The 16,510-nt window shown below is 50.0% G+C and overlaps 1 protein-coding gene across 1 annotated transcript; it reads right to left on the reverse strand.

Annotated features, from left to right (window-relative positions):
• Positions 1–548: 548 nt before the first annotated feature.
• Positions 549–10,816, reverse strand: CREB3L3 (cAMP responsive element binding protein 3-like 3). The gene is made up of 10 exons (XM_006869038.1): positions 10,787–10,816; positions 9,954–10,082; positions 9,270–9,558; positions 6,907–7,025; positions 6,019–6,150; positions 5,233–5,339; positions 2,980–3,048; positions 1,397–1,481; positions 1,110–1,206; positions 549–967 (listed from the first exon to the last, which is right to left on the reverse strand). Exons 1-10 carry the CDS (start codon positions 10,814–10,816, stop codon positions 549–551), a joined length of 1,476 nt encoding a protein of 491 aa, XP_006869100.1.
• Positions 10,817–16,510: the final 5,694 nt, after the last annotated feature.

Consider the following 16,510-nt stretch of genomic DNA (forward strand, 5'->3'; position numbering starts at 1 on the left):
TATACATGTGGAGGGGTCTGAATGTGACTGTGCACGTATGTCTGGGTCTATGTGTTTCTGTGTGTGAGTGTATGTGTGTGTATCTGTTAGTGTTATGTCTATGTGTCTGTGTGTGTCTTTGTGAATGTGTAATTGTGTGTGTGTATAACTGTCTGTGTCTGTGTATATCTGTGTGTCTGACTGAATATATCATTGTGTGTCCGTGAGTGTGTGTGTGTCGGTGAGTGTGCCTATTAGTGTGTGTGTGTGAGAGTAGATAACTGTTTCTGTGTGTGTAATAATCTGTGTATGTCTGTGTGAGTGTGTGCTTGCATCTGTGGCTCAGTCCACAGTGTGTGGCTGTCTCTCTGTTCCTGGGTGTGTTGGCCCATGTCTCAGGCATAGCTTTTACCCTGTATCTGTATATAAATTGCTGTGTGCAACTGTTAGGTTGATATCCCAATCCAGGCGTCTCTGCTGTAGTCTCTGCCTCACCTCTGGTCCAGTGCCTGTTGCTGTCCACTGCAGGCCACTGGGCAGAGGGGTGTAAGCCACAGTCCAGGCAGTGATCATAACTCCTCCCCCGCTGCCTCCAGCCCCATGCACCCTGGGCTGGGCCCTGTTTCAGACGTGGCCCAGCCCAGCAGGGCAGCCAGGCCCAGCAGCACCTCCTTCCAGTTGTCCAGGCCCAACGTGTTGTCCAGTATGGCCATCGAACTGTCCAACATTGCTGTCATGCCGTCCAGCACCAGCGTCGAGTTGTGTGGTGTTGCGGTGGAGTTGTCCAGCATTTTCGTCGAGTTGTCCTGAATCGTTGTCGAGCTGTCCAGCGCTGGTGTGTCCTTGGAGCCTGAGTTTGCCCTGGGTTTGCCTGGAGACCCTTCTTGGAGTGTGCCGGCCTCCGATCGGGGCCCCCGGGCCTCGGAGCCTGACGCGGTGTCTGGGGCCACGCGGTAAGTGGCGACGTTGTGCAGTGTTCTGGAGAAGACTGGGAGAGGTTTGAGGGGGTCACAAGGAGCAGGATGGGGAGCTGCCCTGCCCCTCTTCCCCCACCCTCAAGCACCAAGCACGGTGAGACAAGGGTTCCCTCCTCCTTCTCCCCCAGAGTGGGGTGTCCCAGGCCCACGTACCTCGCATGGGTGCGAAGTCCCCGGCACTCTTGGCTTTGTTGGGGGTGAAAGGGCTGATGGAGGGGAGGACGATGAGGGCAAAGGAGAGCAGCAGGACCTGGCGGAGATGGGGGCGGGGTCACCCTATCCCTGCCCCTGCCCTGTGAGCATACTATCCTAGGCAGGGAAACTCAGACCAGGCTGAGCTCTGGGTGAGGCTGTGTTTCTACCCAAGTCCCCTTCCTGCTCCGCCCAGCTCTGGGACCTCCCTCTGTCCTGGGTGCGCTGGATTGGGGGTTGGGACTCACCACTATGCAAGTGCCTGTCTGGGCAGACTTGCTGGTGGACTGGACCACCAAGGCTTGGAGTTTCTTCAGCTGCTGCAAGAGGGACCTTGAAGGGACAGGAAGGCCTCAGCTGAGCTCTCAGGGCTTTGGTCCAGCTTCCTGCTCAGTTCCGGGAACTACCCTAGCCCCACCTCAGCTTCTCTGATGTCTGAATTCCACCTCCTCCCTCCCACCTGGTTGCTTCCACACATCTTCATTGGGCATCCCACCCACTTTTCTTCCACTCCAGCTTCCAACGTTTAGACCAACTGGACACTCTATGCCCACCCACCTTTGGCTTCTGCTGCCCCCTAGAGTTCATACTCCACAAAGCAGCCAGTGGGTACTTTGTAAATGTGATTTGGCTCCTCTTCCCCTCCCACAGCACCAGGGCGCCCACTTCACTCCAAAGAAAAGTCCGAGTCCTTCTCGTGGCCCATAAGGCTTCCTGTGACTTGCCCCATCACCTCTCTGCCCTGCCCTCCTGCTATTCCTCCTCTGTTCCAGCCACATGAGCCTCCTCACTGTTACCCTAGTGCAAGGCCTTCGCATAGGCTGTTCCCTCTGTCAAGCACACTGTTCCCTCAGGTGTTGTGAAGCTGTTTCTTTCTTATCCACCAGGCCTCATCTCAAGTGTCCCCACCTCCACAAAGGCTTCTCTGACCTACCCCATCACTCTCTGGACCCAGCACCCTGCTTTGTCTTCTAAGTGTCTTTCACTATTTGATTGATCTTTAAATAGTTTTGTCTTGAGTATGTTTACCACTGGATCATAAATTCTTTTAGTTGGTGGGACTGGGCCTGTTTTGTTCACTGCTATGGATGTCTCTGTTCACTGTCCTGGGTGACGTGAATGGTTAGTGCTCGACTACTAGCCTAAAGCTTGGCAGTTCAAATCCACCCAGAGGCACCTCAGAAGAAAGGTCTGGCAATCGTCTTCTGAAATGTCACCATCTTGAATACCCTATAGAGCTGTTCTACTCTGCAGACATGGGGTCTCATGAATCAGAATCAACCAACTAACTTCAACAAATTCGTCACAGAATGTCCAGAACGGCTCTTGGTGCAGAGAAGATACGCTATAAATGTTGACTAGATCAATGCACCTCTGAGACAGAATCACTTACAGTTCTCTAACATGTTACATGTCTAGCCTCAGGGCCTTGGAACATGCCATGTCTTCTACCAGGATCAAACTCCCCCTAGAAAACTCCTACACATCCTTCAGTGCTCCAAGACCACATGCCTTCCTCTATGCAGCTTCCAGGAATCCTGGTGTGGCATTATGGGATAAAGCACTGGACCACGAGGTCTATTTGAACCACAAGGTCGGTGGTTCAAACTCATCAGCTGCTCCTTGGAAACGCTATACAGGGTTGCTATGAGTCGGAAGCGAGTTGCTGGCATTTAACTACCACAACATGCAGCTTGCACTTTCCTAGTGTTTCCTGTGGCTCCCTGCTCTGCCCTGACCCCATAAGCCTCTCCCCGTATTGTTCCCGTCTCCTGTTAGAGATGTTCAGGCTGGTCCTCCCAGCCCTCGGCTCCAGGGCCCCCAGACTCACAGATTCTGCTTCTCAAGATGCAGGACCTTTCTCTGCAGCTCCTGGTTCTGGGCGGTGCAGGCAGACATCCTGCAGAGACAGTGTCACGGAGACAATCAAAAGATATCTGTCACCCAGCCTATCGAGGGGAAGTCACATGCTCATATTCTCTCAGAAAGATTGTGATGGGGCTGGGATTTGAACTCAGGTCTGCCTGGTTCCTTGGTCCCATTTCTGCATTGATGTGAGACTGCATTGATGTGAGACTCAAGTCTGAGGCTTAGGGTTGGGAATGGAATGCCAAACTTAGGCAGTAATGGTCCCAGAAGATGAACCAGCAAGGTGACTGGGAATCCAAGGAAACTGGAGTTACAATCCTAACCCACCCTATGACTTTGAATCACTCCTCTTCTCTGACCTCAGTTCCCTCATCTGTAAATCAGGAAGACAATGACTGAGCTCACCAGGTGGTTGGACAAGTGATATGAGAGTAGATTGCATTGAAAACCAGGACAATAGAGTCATTCCATCTAACGTTATGGGGTCCAAGCTGGGGACCCCACCTTTCCCTTCTGCATCCATCCAGAATGTGGTCTGGACCTAGAATCTTCAAATGTTAGGGCTGAAATGCTCCAATCAGGAAATGAAGAGATGCATGGGGTATGCAAATGACCAGGTGTCTACCCTCAAGGTAGAGGGCACAGAAGACAAAGATGTGAGGCCGGAGGCTCCCACTGTGGGCCACATACAAGAAACCTTTAGATAAATCTCCATCTGGAAACTGAAAACTCTTGGATCTACTATGCCTTTATATTTTTTATGGGAAACACATGGGATTAGGTGCTTTGTTCTCCAGGAAGATGAGGAAAGATTTGGGGTCACTTTCCAGAAAGTAGGCCAAACACATAACAATCAGGAAAGAGAATAAACTGCCCCACTGCACAACTCTCCTTCTAAAAAGAGAGACAGAAAGGGCAGTATTTACCCAGAGATGAGGTTCAGAGGGATTAGGAAAGGAGCGGAAAACAGGACAGACAGAGAAGACGGCTGGGGCAGGGGATAAGTGAAGTTACATTGAGGAGGCTGTGTGTACTCCATGAGATAAAATAAAATGGGTGTAAATTGTTGAATGTAAAAATGATCTGCTTTGTAAACCTTCACTTAGTTTAAATAAGAAGTTACCAAAAAAGAGAGAGAAAGGGAACAAAGGAATTCATAATCTAAACTGGGGAATATAGGAAGACCAACTTGTAATGACAGTAGTGCAAATAGCATCGTGTGGAATGCAGCTCAGCGGACCGACAGGACAATATGCAGCCTCCAGGCAGTTGAATGAGCTGAGCGCACACACATCTGAACATTAGCAGACTAACAACAGAATAATAATACCCCCTCAAAACAACAACAACAACACACAAAGGAAAGATAAAAGTAGAAATAGATAAACCAGAAAACAAAAGTATAGTGGGGGGTGTGTGTGTGCAGAAATACTTTCTTTGAAAATAATTTAAAAATAGAAACACCTCCAGAGATTGATTAAGAAAGTAAACGAGGCAGAAGGCATAAGTAAACAACATGAAGAATTAAAAACGGCAAAATTATAGAGAACACAGAGATTTATAAAGTGACTGAAAATCACTATGAAAATTTTTGCATCAATAAGTTTGAAATGGACAAGTTCCCGGCGAACTATCACATCCCAAAACTGACTCAAGAAGATATGGATGACCCCAATAGCCCTGTAATATTTAGTAAAGCCACTCTTGGTTTACAAAGGGAGCTTGATTACTTCTTATATTTCTGTTTAAGAATGAGGAGGAGCCTGTCCCCTCAATATCCTAAGTAAGTTAAGAGAGAGGTGGTTGGGTAAGATTTGGGTGCACGGTTTTTAAGGAGAGAAAGTTCTGGCTAGAATGAGAAACAGCCACACTGTTCTCCCCTCCACTCTAAGAAGCCTGGACAGCGCTGAAGACAGCTAATGCTCAAAGGAAGTCTCCCATCTTCTAGCACAGAGTCAGACAGGGTGGGTAATACCTGGTTGTTTCTTGGCACCACCTTTTCTAAGGGATAAAGGGACCCCAAAACCCTCACCCCGTGCCATCTCGCGTCTTTCTATCCCACTGCAATCAATACAAAAAATGCTCTCTCCTAGAGAAAAACAACTCTGGTTTGCTGAAACCTTACAACTTGTGAGCTCACCACATCACTCTCCTCCCTCTGGGCTCAGCTGCGCCTCCTCCCCGCCCCCTGAGGTGGAGTCCAGCCCAGTATTACCGAGTCTCCAGACAGTCAATATATTCCTTCTTCTTCTTCCTGCTCTCTTGGGCTGACTGCTTGTTCCGAATTTTCCGGCGGATTTTTTTCAGCACTCTCTCCTCATACTACCAAGGGAAATGAAGAGAAGGCTGGGGTCTCCACCTCACAGCATCATCTCGTTCTCTTCCTATGTGAGCCGTCCCAGACCCAGGGAATGGGTTTGTGGAGGTGAACAAGGAGGAGAAAGCGATTCCAAAGATTCATAGACCAACTCTCCTCTCCCTAATTTCTGGCAGAGACTCTAGGAGCCTCCTGGGTTCTAATCATCTTCCTAGCCTCCTACCCCAGGTTACCAGACTGGTTACCACACCGGGCAGTCATGCAACTACACCATGCTGCATCTGCTTCTGGGAAGACTGTTGAGGGCTGTTGAGTCCATTACAAATTCAGCTCTGACTTAGAAGCAACACCATGTGACAGTGTAGAACTGTCCCCATAGAGTTTTCTCGGCTGTAATCTTAATAGAAGTAGCTCGTCAGGTTTTTTCTCCTCAGAGCTTCTGGTGGGTTTGAACTACTAACCTCTCAATTAGCAGTCAAGTGCTTAACTATGGCTCCACCAGGGTTTTTTTCTGTAAAGATTATAGCAAGAAAAACCCATGGGGTCCGTTCTCCTCTGCCCCCACATGGAATTGCTATGAGTTAGAATCCAATCGACGGCACCCAACAACAACCACGTGGGCAGATAGCCACAGGAAACGGGGGTGATGTCCCCCTTTCGTCCCCCAGCACCCCATGAACTCACCTTGGTGAGGGGCAGTTGGGTGGGGAGAGTGATGCCTTCTTTAGCCAACAGCTTCTTCTCATCCTCTGTCAACACCAGCTCCTGGCAGTGTGCTGGTCCAGGCCGCAGCGGGGTTGTCAGGTGATGTTGTTGCTATGGAGAAACTAGGGTAACTGAGCTGGAGGGAGGAAGACCCACAGCCTTGAGCCTCCTGGAAATAAGGGAAGCATCTGATTGGAGAAACAACCAATCAATTCACGGTACAGTCCCCATTGGCAAGAGGACCCCAAACAACCAGTGTATACCCCATTGGCCCAGGGATTTTATTTCCAAGAATTGATGTTACAGATGGTCTTATAAATATCCAACATGGTATATGGACAACTTACTCGCTTGATCATTCAGCAACCATTTATTAAGTACCTACTACATGCCAAAGGGGCATCGGAGTTCTCACCTTCCATGTGAGAGACCCAGGTTCGATTCCCAACCAGTATCACTCATGTGCAGACACCACCTGCCTCTCAGTGGAGGTTTACGTGTTGCTAGAATGTTGACCCTCCAGACTAGGACAGACTTAAGAAAAAAAGGCCTGGCCATTGACTTCCAAACATCATCCAGGGTAAACCCTATGGATCCCAACTGATCCTGAGACTGTCACAGGACACGGGGTCCCCTGAGTTGGGGCTGACTCGATGGCAGCTGACAACACCAGCTACTATTACCAGTAATGCCCTCGTCCAGGAGGTGGAGAAGCCAGGATTGCTGCCCACTGACTTGCTTTGGATGTGACTGTGGATGGAGTCTTGTCCCTCTCTGAGACTCAGTTTTCCTATCTCTGGAATGGGAGCATGATTGGAGCGCCACAACCCCCACCAGTGCCAGGGATTTGCGGCGTGGGGCACTCACCAGGTCCCCGCTGTTGCCTGAGAGGAGGAGTTCTTTCACCGACAGGTTGTAGCGTGGAGATGAGTCTGCCTGTGCAGTCTGCTCCTCTGGATAGAGGCATCCTTCCGGGCTCCACAGGTCTGAGAGACAGAGAGGGTGACAGGTGGGAGGCCTGCACGACCAGCTTCCCCTCCTTCCTCTCCTCCTTTTAGCAGAACTTGACATCCCCAGGTTCTGAACTAAAAGGGACAACCCCAATCAATGCCTCCGTTTCCCCTCAGCTGTAAATCAAACCCACTGCCAATGAGTGGATTCCAAACACGGTTTCTGAGGCTGTAAATCTTTATGGGAACAGAGAGGTTTATCTGTCTCCCATGGAGCTGCTGGTGGGTTTAAACTGCTGACCTTGTGGTTAGCAGCCCAGTGCTTATCCCACAGCACCACTGAAGTTGTAAAAGAAGAACCTAAATCCATTAGGGCATGTCTCCCTCTATCCCACAAGGTCAAGGGAGGAGCAGGGACATTGCCAAGGGACCGACCTACTGTCAACCCAGAGGGAGTGGCTGTTATCGAAGCCAGCCTTATCTCCCCCTCAGGGCAGCGACCAGGCCTGATTCACCCCTGACTCCCTCCCCTGGGCTCCTGGTACACAGTTGTTATTGCTAAGTGCCAGAGAGTTGGTTCCGAGTGGTAGCGATCCTGTATAGGGTTTTCAAGGAGCAGCTGGTGGGTTTGAACCACTAATCTTGCAGTTAGTAGTCCAGTGCTTATATTACAGAGCCACAGCAGAAGTCCTGGTACACAGTAGGCAGCTCAACGGAGGTCCCTGGGACCACCAAGGGAGAAGAGCGGAGAGCGGGACCCTACCCAGAGAAGCAGTGATGCCTGAGATGGAGGCAGAGATGATGACGTGGAGAAATGGAGCAGCTGGGGACTAGAGACCCAGAGAGGGTGCTGACGACCAGGGGGACAGGCTTGCAGGGTATACCGTTTGGTTGGTTGATGATGCATGGAGGGGATTGTAACCGTGGCAAGGAAACGATATACGATAGGATGAATGTAAAACTAATGTTCTCCCATGTAAACTATCACATAATTCACAATAAAACATTTTAAAAAGACAAAAGAGCGGGCAGCTCGAGAGCATACACTCCAGCCTGGGCTGAGCTGTGTGACCCTGGGTAAGTCACTGTACCTCTCTGAATCTCAGTCTCATTAACCACAATGAAATCAGAGGTCCTACCGCAAATGCAAGCCTCAAGGGACTAAGGCTGTTCCAGGGACCACCTGTCTCCAGCTCAGGGCACTCTGCCTGATACACTGTGGGTGACAGACTGTACTCCTGGGATGTCTTCCTCCCAGTTCCAGGGCGGATGCCTTGAGGCCTAGGACCCCTAGACATCACACATCATTTTTGCTTTGGTTTTTCATAACTTTACCCCCTCATGGATATATTTGTAGCATTTTGTTGTTGTTGTTAATTTCTATCCAGTTGGTTCGGACTCACAGTGACCCTGCTTAGCATTTCCGAGAAAGAGCCTCATCTTTCTCCTGCGAGGTAACTGGTGGATCCACACTGCTAACTTTGCCATTAGCAGCCCAGTATGTAACCCACACATTGCTTGGCTTAAGGCTTCCTAAACAATGACTTCCCATCTCCCCCTCCTGCTGCCCCTGGATGAGTTAGGTGCCGGTGGATCTGGTTCCGACTCCTAACGACCCTGTATAGGGTTTCCAAAGCTGTAAATCTTTATGGCAACTCCAGGTTTCTCCCGTAAAGCAGCTGGTGAATTCAACCCTAGCAGTTGGCAGCCCAATGCATCCTACAGCAACCTTGTAGGACACAGTATATAACTGCCTAGATTGTAAATCTTTGCAGAGCAAACAGCTTCACCTTTCTCCCACAGAGAAGCTGGTGGGTTCAAACGGCTAACCCTTGCAGTTAGCAGCCCAATATGTAAGCCACTTACGCTACCAGTGCTTCTCATAGGTAAATACATATGAAGAAATATCTTTTGTCAACCCTATATTTATTCATGAGTATAGTCCCATTCTCCTTCCTACACCAGCTTGAGTTTCTAACTACACATTTACTAAAAAACATCACACACTTTTGTTGAGTATCTACTATGATCCAGTTATGGGGAGGGCGGAGAAAGATGACAGAGACATACCCCTGCCTCCTGGTGTTACAAGTCCCTGGGGCTTAGCCAGTCTGCCTGGGTTATACCCTAGCTCTGTGATTCTGACTTGGACCTCACAAGGACTCAGTTATACCATCTGGAAAATGGGCCCATAACAGCACCCACCTCATAGGGCAGCTATGAGTGTGTCCAGTATCTGAAGAGGATGAGAGCGGTGGGCAGACCCACAGTAGAACTTACCCAAGTCTATGGCCACAGAGGCCTCAAGCACAGGAGTCACCAGCTCCTGGGGTCCGGGGGGGCCAGGACCATAAGAGGGGCACAGCCCCTTGACAGGCTCAGCAGGGTGGCTGTTGGTAGGCGTCGTGACAGGCCCATTCCGTGGAGGGGTGTCTTGGGGATCGGAGGGCATATCTTCAGAAATACCACTGTCACTTGCTGCAGGGGACCAGAGGGGGGAGCTGGGCACCGAGTCGGCAGAACCCAGGATGGAGGTGAGGAAGTCATCTTGGTTGCGACCCGGCTGGACCTGCTGGGTGCGGACAGGAATGAAGAGGGAGATCCCCAGCCGAGTGAGCCCTCTACTTGAGACTCGCTGTGTGGCCCTGCACACGTCTCAGTTGTCCCTCTTGCCAGATGAAAGTCACAATCCCTTCTCCCAGGGCCAGCTCGAATGAAGTAGTGGACTATGATACCAAGCCGGTGGTCACTACGCTACATTGAGGCACGAGTTGAGACTGAATCTGAACTCAACTCCAAATTGCTGTGTGACCCTGAGTAAGTTAACACCCCTCTCTGGGCCTCCATTTCCCTGCCCATTGGAGGAGCTGAGTGGTTCAATGCAACAATGAAAACTCTCAGACCAATGAGAGTTCTGCCAGGGTCTCCTTCCACTGCCCGGGGCATTTGGAGTGGGGGCCTCACCTGGTCCTCAGGGTGGTCCCAGCTCTCGCCCAAGTCAACGTGTCTCAAGATGCCATCCTGCTGGTCAAAGAGCAGATCCAGCAGCTCCAGGCTGTCCATGGGGCCCAGAGGGCAGGCGGGGGAAGCCATCTGAGGTGGGGAGGTGCCAGGCGTGAGGGTCACAAGGCCCTCCCAGGTACCCACTGCCCTCAGAACCTGCCAGTCCCCAGGTAGGCCAACCACTGGCCCTTGTTGTGCCTTTAACTCCAGATGTTTACTTCGGGCTGGAGAGGGTCTGGGGAACCAAGGACAAAAGCGCCAGTGTCTTTGGAAAGTGCTTCATCAACATAATGAGCCCTGGTTAAGGTTAGGCCCTTGGCTTCTGACCCAAAGGCTGGTGGTTCGAACCCACCCAAGGAGATCCGAGGGTAAAAGATTTGGCAATTTGCTCCTGTAAAGTTGACAACCTATGAGTGCCCACGGGGCAGTTTTACACTGTCACATGGGGTCGGTAGGAGTCAAAATCAACTGGACGGTACCCAGCAGCAACAAGATCCACATGGTCCACTCTCAGGAGGCTGACGGGACTGGCCTTCTGATGGCTGCCCAAGATCCCCTCCTAGAAGGATGACAGCCGCCTCGCACTGGAGGAAAGATTTTGGGCTTTCCCTCTCTGGGCCTCAGCCTTTCCATCTGTTCAGTGAGGGTTGTTGTTAAGTGCTGTCAAGTCAGTTCCAACTCATAGCAAGCCTGTATAGGGTTTCGGAGGAGCGGCTGGTGGTTTGAAACCCCAACTTGCAGCTCAAATCGACCCTGTTGTCTAGTGCTTCTCCTATAGGGCCAGGTAGACTCACCTTTTCAAAAGCTGCTAAATCCCCATTCATGAGCGCGGTTCTTCTAGGCACACCGCTCCGGGACCCAGTTTCCTCTCTGTGGCTCTGCCACCCCCACCCCAAGGATGCTGAAATAGTCCTCCCAAGCTCCCAGCCCACCCCCAGGTGTTGATTGGCCAGCAGGACCAACAGACAGGGTTAAGGGCCAGTGACATCGGGGCGGGCTGGGGGGAAGGGAGAGGGACATTATCTCGGGCTTGTGCTAGTTGTGGGCAAAGGCCAAAGTCTGGGGTGCCTCTGCTCTGCCTTGACCTCTCCCCTACTTACCAGATTGTTTCCTATCAGTGTCTCCGGATGGCGTCCAGGATGGCTCCTTCTCCGCCCTACCTCTTCTAGGACAGACCTAGAGCAAGAAGACCACCTAGGTCTTTGAGGGGCCATTCCCTCTGCCAGCAGTGCCCTGCCCCCACCCAAACTGTCATTCTCCTATCCACCCTCCAAGTCCTCCATGGCCACATCTGCACAATCAATTCCTTCTAGAATCTTCTATGGTTCATTTATTCAACACATATTGATTTAAGTCAAGCTTATTCCCACCTCACAGGCTGCTCTCTGTGCAGGGAACTCCCCAACACACACCTCTGTACCCCCAACTTCCCCAACCCCGCCTTCACCTCCCAGCTCTGTTCTTATGTCTATGTGCGCATAACTTGTTAGCTGCCTTTGAGTCCATTCGGTACCTGGACACCCCACGTGTGCAGAGCAGATGCACGCTCCAGAGGGCTTTCAAAAAAGTTGCCAGGCCTTTGTAGTTGGTCTTAGTCTGAAAACACTGCTGAAACCTTCCTTCCATGGGTGACTCGATTGTAATGGGAAATCCCGGTGGTGGCATAGTTTCCAGCATCACAACAATGCCCAACCACCAACACACAACAAACTTACAGTGTTGTAGTTGTTTGTTGCTATCCAGTTGTTCCGATTCATAGTGACCACGTGGCATTTTGGAAGCTAGGCATTTCCGAGAAAAATAGCGCCAACCTTTTGGCTAGCAGTCCTGTGCCAAATTCTCTGCACCCCCAGGACTCCTGTGCATAGCTTATGTCTTGATATTTGTGGGTGGGTTTTCTTCAGAGAGGACCCTCCTGCCCCATCCAGTATCACGACACCGTCTTCACTGTGCCCAGCACTGTGTGGAAGGTCCTTATTTATCATACGCTTTGCACTCCGCACACGTGCTGGCGCTGGTGTTTTGTGCCATGGCGATTCTGATTCTGACTCATAGCGAGACCCCACGTGACAGAGTAGAGCAGCCCCTAGCGTTTCCTAGGCTGTTGTGGGATAAGCACTGGCCTGCTAACTGCATGGCTGGCAGTTCAAACCCACCAGGCACTCCTCAGGAGACAGATGAGGCAGTCTGCTCCCCTAAAGGTCTACTGCCCCAGCTACCCTGTACAGCCTCACTATGAGTTGGAACCAACTGGACTCCAGAAGGTTTGAGATCTCAATTGGAGTAGACCATTGCCAAGTCTTTTTCAGGCTGAGCCACTGGGTGGGTGGAGCGCTTAACAAATTGCACCACCAAGTCTCTTATGAACACCTTGTTGTTGTTGTTGTTGTTATGTGCCATGGAGTCGGTTCCAACCCATAGCGACCCTGTGCTGGATTTCCAAGGCTGTAAATCTTTACAGGAGCAGAAAGTGTCATCTTTCTCCCGTGGCACAGCTGGTAGTTTTGACCTGCTGACCCTGAGTTTCACAGCCCGATTCGTAACCACTACGCTACCAGAGCTCCTTAGGGCCTGGAATTGAGTCTGTCTGTTTCAGTGCTGGGGAATTACCTGGTACACTGCAGGTGCTCAGGGATTCACGCTAAACTGAGCCTTCTGTGTGCCGGGCACAACACTAGCTTTAAGAGGTGGTGAAAATTTCCTCAACAAGAGCCCAGACGTGATGCTGCCAGGGTAAGCCTCAAGGTCGGCAGTTCAAACCTACCAGCTGCCCTCAGAAACCTTAGACAGGGTCACTATGAGTTGGGACTGACTCAACAGCACACAACAACAACATTCTCAACAAATCTTACCACCTTGTTTATATATCTCAATGGACCAGTTACCATTTACTAGTGTCCCCCAATGAGATGGACTACCACAGTGGCAGAGGTAATGGATTCAAGCGTAACAACTATGAGGAGGGTGCAGGACCAGACAGAGTTTCGTTCTGTGGTGTACAGGGTCACTATGGACTGGAATCGACTCAACAGCACCTAACAACAAACAACTACTACGTGTTGACAAGTTCCTGGGTGGTGCCAACAGTGCATGTGAATGTGCTCAGCTGCTAACTGGAAGGTTGGTTGTTCTAACACACCCTGAGGCATCCCGGAAGAAAGTTCTGGCCATCTACTTCTGAAAACTCAGCCAGTGAAAAGTCTAAGGTTCTACTCCAACACACACGGGGTCTCCATGAATAGGAACCGATTCAAGGGCAAGTGGCGATTAAGTATGTGCCAGACCCAACATTGGATAAAAGAAATACTATTCCCCAGGATATGGGCGCTGCCTGAAGAGATTTATGGTATTTATGGTTGTTATAACAGGAGGGCGGTGGGATTGCTTGTGACTGGCATCAAGTAGGTAGAGACTGCATGCACTTTGCAGGGTTTTCAATGGCTGACTTTTCACAGAACTAGATTGGCAGGTCTTTCTTCTGAGGTGCCTCTGGGTGAACTCCAATCTCCAACTTTTGGGTTAGCAAGTGAACACATTCCTGCTTCCTCCACCCTGGGACTCCCCTCCCCTTCTGAAGATTGGCATAATCATCTCCCTCTCTCAGCCTCCTGGTGTGGCACTGTGGTTAATGCGCTGTACTGCAAAGTCAGTTTGAACTGTAATGTTGGCGGTTCAAGCTCACCAGTCGCTCCTCGGAAACCCTATACAGGGTCGCTATGGGTCAGACCCGACTCGAGGGCATTTCACAACAACAAACAACTCGGCTTCCCAGTTTCTCCTATTTCCTTTTTAACTGCTCTCTGTGGGACTTTGTTTGGTTTGACTTGATTTCAGTGATCCCAGTCAAAATATTTATTCAGCACTGCAGTGCAGGCATTTTTCCAAAGCAGACTCTAGGTGAGTTTATAAAGTTGGCGAAGTTTGACTTCTGGACTTGCCGCTGCCCCTCCCTTCCCTTGGTTTATGACTCTCAGGAGCTATGGTGCCTTGAGACCTCTGTCTCTTCCTCTTATCAAAAGCTGCCAGAGAAAAGATCTGACATGACTCATCTGCACCTTGATATGGATTTGGACCACCTAGTCCTCTTCCCAAGAGTTCTCACGTTTGAAATCTTTACTTCTATGTAACTATTGGCATAAAAGGGCTCTGTTCCCAGAAGCCACTGTGGGGAATTCCAGAACAGGTAGAATGAGCATTTGAGGGGCAGGTGCTCTTCACTTTGCTTGTTCCTTATGCCACAACGGACCGCATATTTCAAAGCTAAGGTGGTTGTTGGTAGGTGCCACCGAGTCTGTTCCAACTCATAGCGACTCTCTGCACAACACAATGAAACACTGCCCGGTCCTGTGCCAACCTCACAATCGTTGCTACGCTTGAGCCCATCACTGCTGCCACTGTGCCAACCCAGCTCATTGAGAGTCTTCCTCATTTTCACTGACCCTCCACTTTACCAAGCATGATGTCCTTCTCCAGGAACGGGTCCCTCCCGAGAGTACGTCCTAAGTATGAGAAGTGAAGTCTCGCCATCCTGGTTTCCAAGGAGCATTCTGGTTTTATTTATTCCGACACAGATTGGTTTGATCTTCTGGCATATATTCAATAGTCTCTTGACATATATTCAATATTTTCCTTCTACACCATCATTCAAATGTGTCTTATTCACTAGAATGACTAAGCTAAAAAAGATGGAGACCTTCAAACGTTAGTAGACGACAGTGAATCTCTGGAAATCCCACACATCATTGGTGGGAATCAAAATAGTATAACCATTCTGAAGATTGCTAGGCAGTTTCTTAGGAAGTTATATATTCGTTTACCATGTTGTTGTTAAGTGCTGCTGAGTTGATTCTGACTCATAGGAATCCTGTATAGGGTTTCCAAGGAGTGGCGGGTGGGTTTGAACCACCAGTCTTGTGGTCATTGGTCCAGCGTTGATTGTCACACCAGGACTCCATACAACACAGCACCTTCACTCCTAGGCCTGTACTGGGACTATGTCCACAGAAAGGATCCCACCTGAATGCCACAGCAGCCTTCTTCATAACCGTCTTAGACTGGTGACAACTGAGATGTCTCACAGTCAGGAGGGGATGGACAGACTGCAGCATAGCCGTACAACAGAACACTAACAGGAGGCAATAGAAAGAATGAGCTACTGTCATGGATTAAATTGTGACCACATGTACCATCTGGGCTGGGCCATGATCCCTAGTGCTTTGGCAGGTATGGGATGATCCCCAAGGATGTGAACTCTTGGGGTAAACCAGTAAGGGGGGGGTTGTGGTTATTCCCATCGAGTTGGTTCTGACTCTTGTTGTTGTTGTGAGGTGCCATCGAGTTGGCACCAACTCATAGCGACCCCATGCACAGCAGAACAAAACAACGTCTGATCCTGGGCCAACCTCACTACCGCTGCCACACTTGAGTCCATCAATGCTGCCACCTGGCCAATCCATCTCGTTGGGGGTCTTCCTCTTTTTCTCTGACCCTCCACCCTACCAAGCATGATATCCTTCTCCAGCGACTATTCCCTCCTGACAGTATGTCCAAAGTATGAGAGACGAAGTTTGGCCATCTTGGCCTGCAAGGAGAATTCTGGCTGCACTTCTTCCAAAACAGATCTGTTGGTTCTTTTGGCAGTCCATGGCACTTTCAGTATTCTCCTCCAACACCACAACTCAAAGGCATCAATTCTTCTACGGTCTTCCTTATTCACTATCCAGCTTTCACATCCATATGAGGTTATTGAAAATACTTCGATATGGATTACATCTCAATGTCAAGAAAACAAAAATCCTCACCACTGGACCAATAAACAACATTCTTATCAATGGAGAAAAGATTGAAGTTGTCAAGGACTTCATTCTTCTTGGATCAACTATCAACACTCACGGAAGCAGCAGTCAAGAAATCTGACTCTTAGTGACCACCTATAGGTTTCAGAAGAGCAACTGGTGAGTTTGTACTACCAATCTTGCGGTTCAAATCGACCTTGCAGTCCAGTGCTTCTCCTACAGCACCTTATTAGGACTCCCAAAGGGGTGGGATACACCTTTAATCCCACCAGAACTCTGGTCTGATGTAAGGGAGGTATTTCTGTTATAGTGATATGAGAGCACAGAGACAGCTACTAGTACGCACTATGCAGAGCTTCCAGGCTGCAATGGACTAGGAAGAAAGTCCTGGCAATCGACTTCTGAAAGCCAGCCCGTGAAAAAGCTGTGGGTCCCAAGAGTCTAACCCACCACTGATCATGGGGTGGCGTAAGTAGCATTGGGCAGCATTTTGTTCCTTTGTGAGATGAGGCCAACTTGACAGCAACTGACAGATGCAGCAATGAAGAGGATGCGGATGTCCTGTGCGCTGACAGGAAGTGGTCTGCAGGGCACGTCTTCCAGAGACAACGGAAGCACCCACACTGGGACCCATTTCCAACGCTCTTCTTCTAAATGATCTTGACATGGTTTTCAGTTCTTGCCACTTTCTGTGCACAGTTCGGTGCCAGTCATTACATTCCT

Source organism: Chrysochloris asiatica, unplaced genomic scaffold (assembly GCF_000296735.1).
Source record: "Chrysochloris asiatica unplaced genomic scaffold, ChrAsi1.0 scaffold00125, whole genome shotgun sequence".
In the NCBI taxonomy this organism is placed as follows: domain Eukaryota; kingdom Metazoa; phylum Chordata; class Mammalia; order Afrosoricida; family Chrysochloridae; genus Chrysochloris; species Chrysochloris asiatica.

Coding starts and splice junctions, on each gene's coding strand:
- CREB3L3 (XM_006869038.1), bottom strand. CDS start 10,816: ATGAATGGGGATTTAGCAGCTTTTGAAAAG. Junction 7,026..9,269: donor CTCTGTGGCCATAGACTTGG/GTAAGTTCTACT, acceptor TCTGTCTCTCAG/ACCTGTGGAGCCCGGAAGGA. Junction 1,207..1,396: donor AGACAGGCACTTGCATAGTG/GTGAGTCCCAAC, acceptor CATCTCCGCCAG/GTCCTGCTGCTCTCCTTTGC.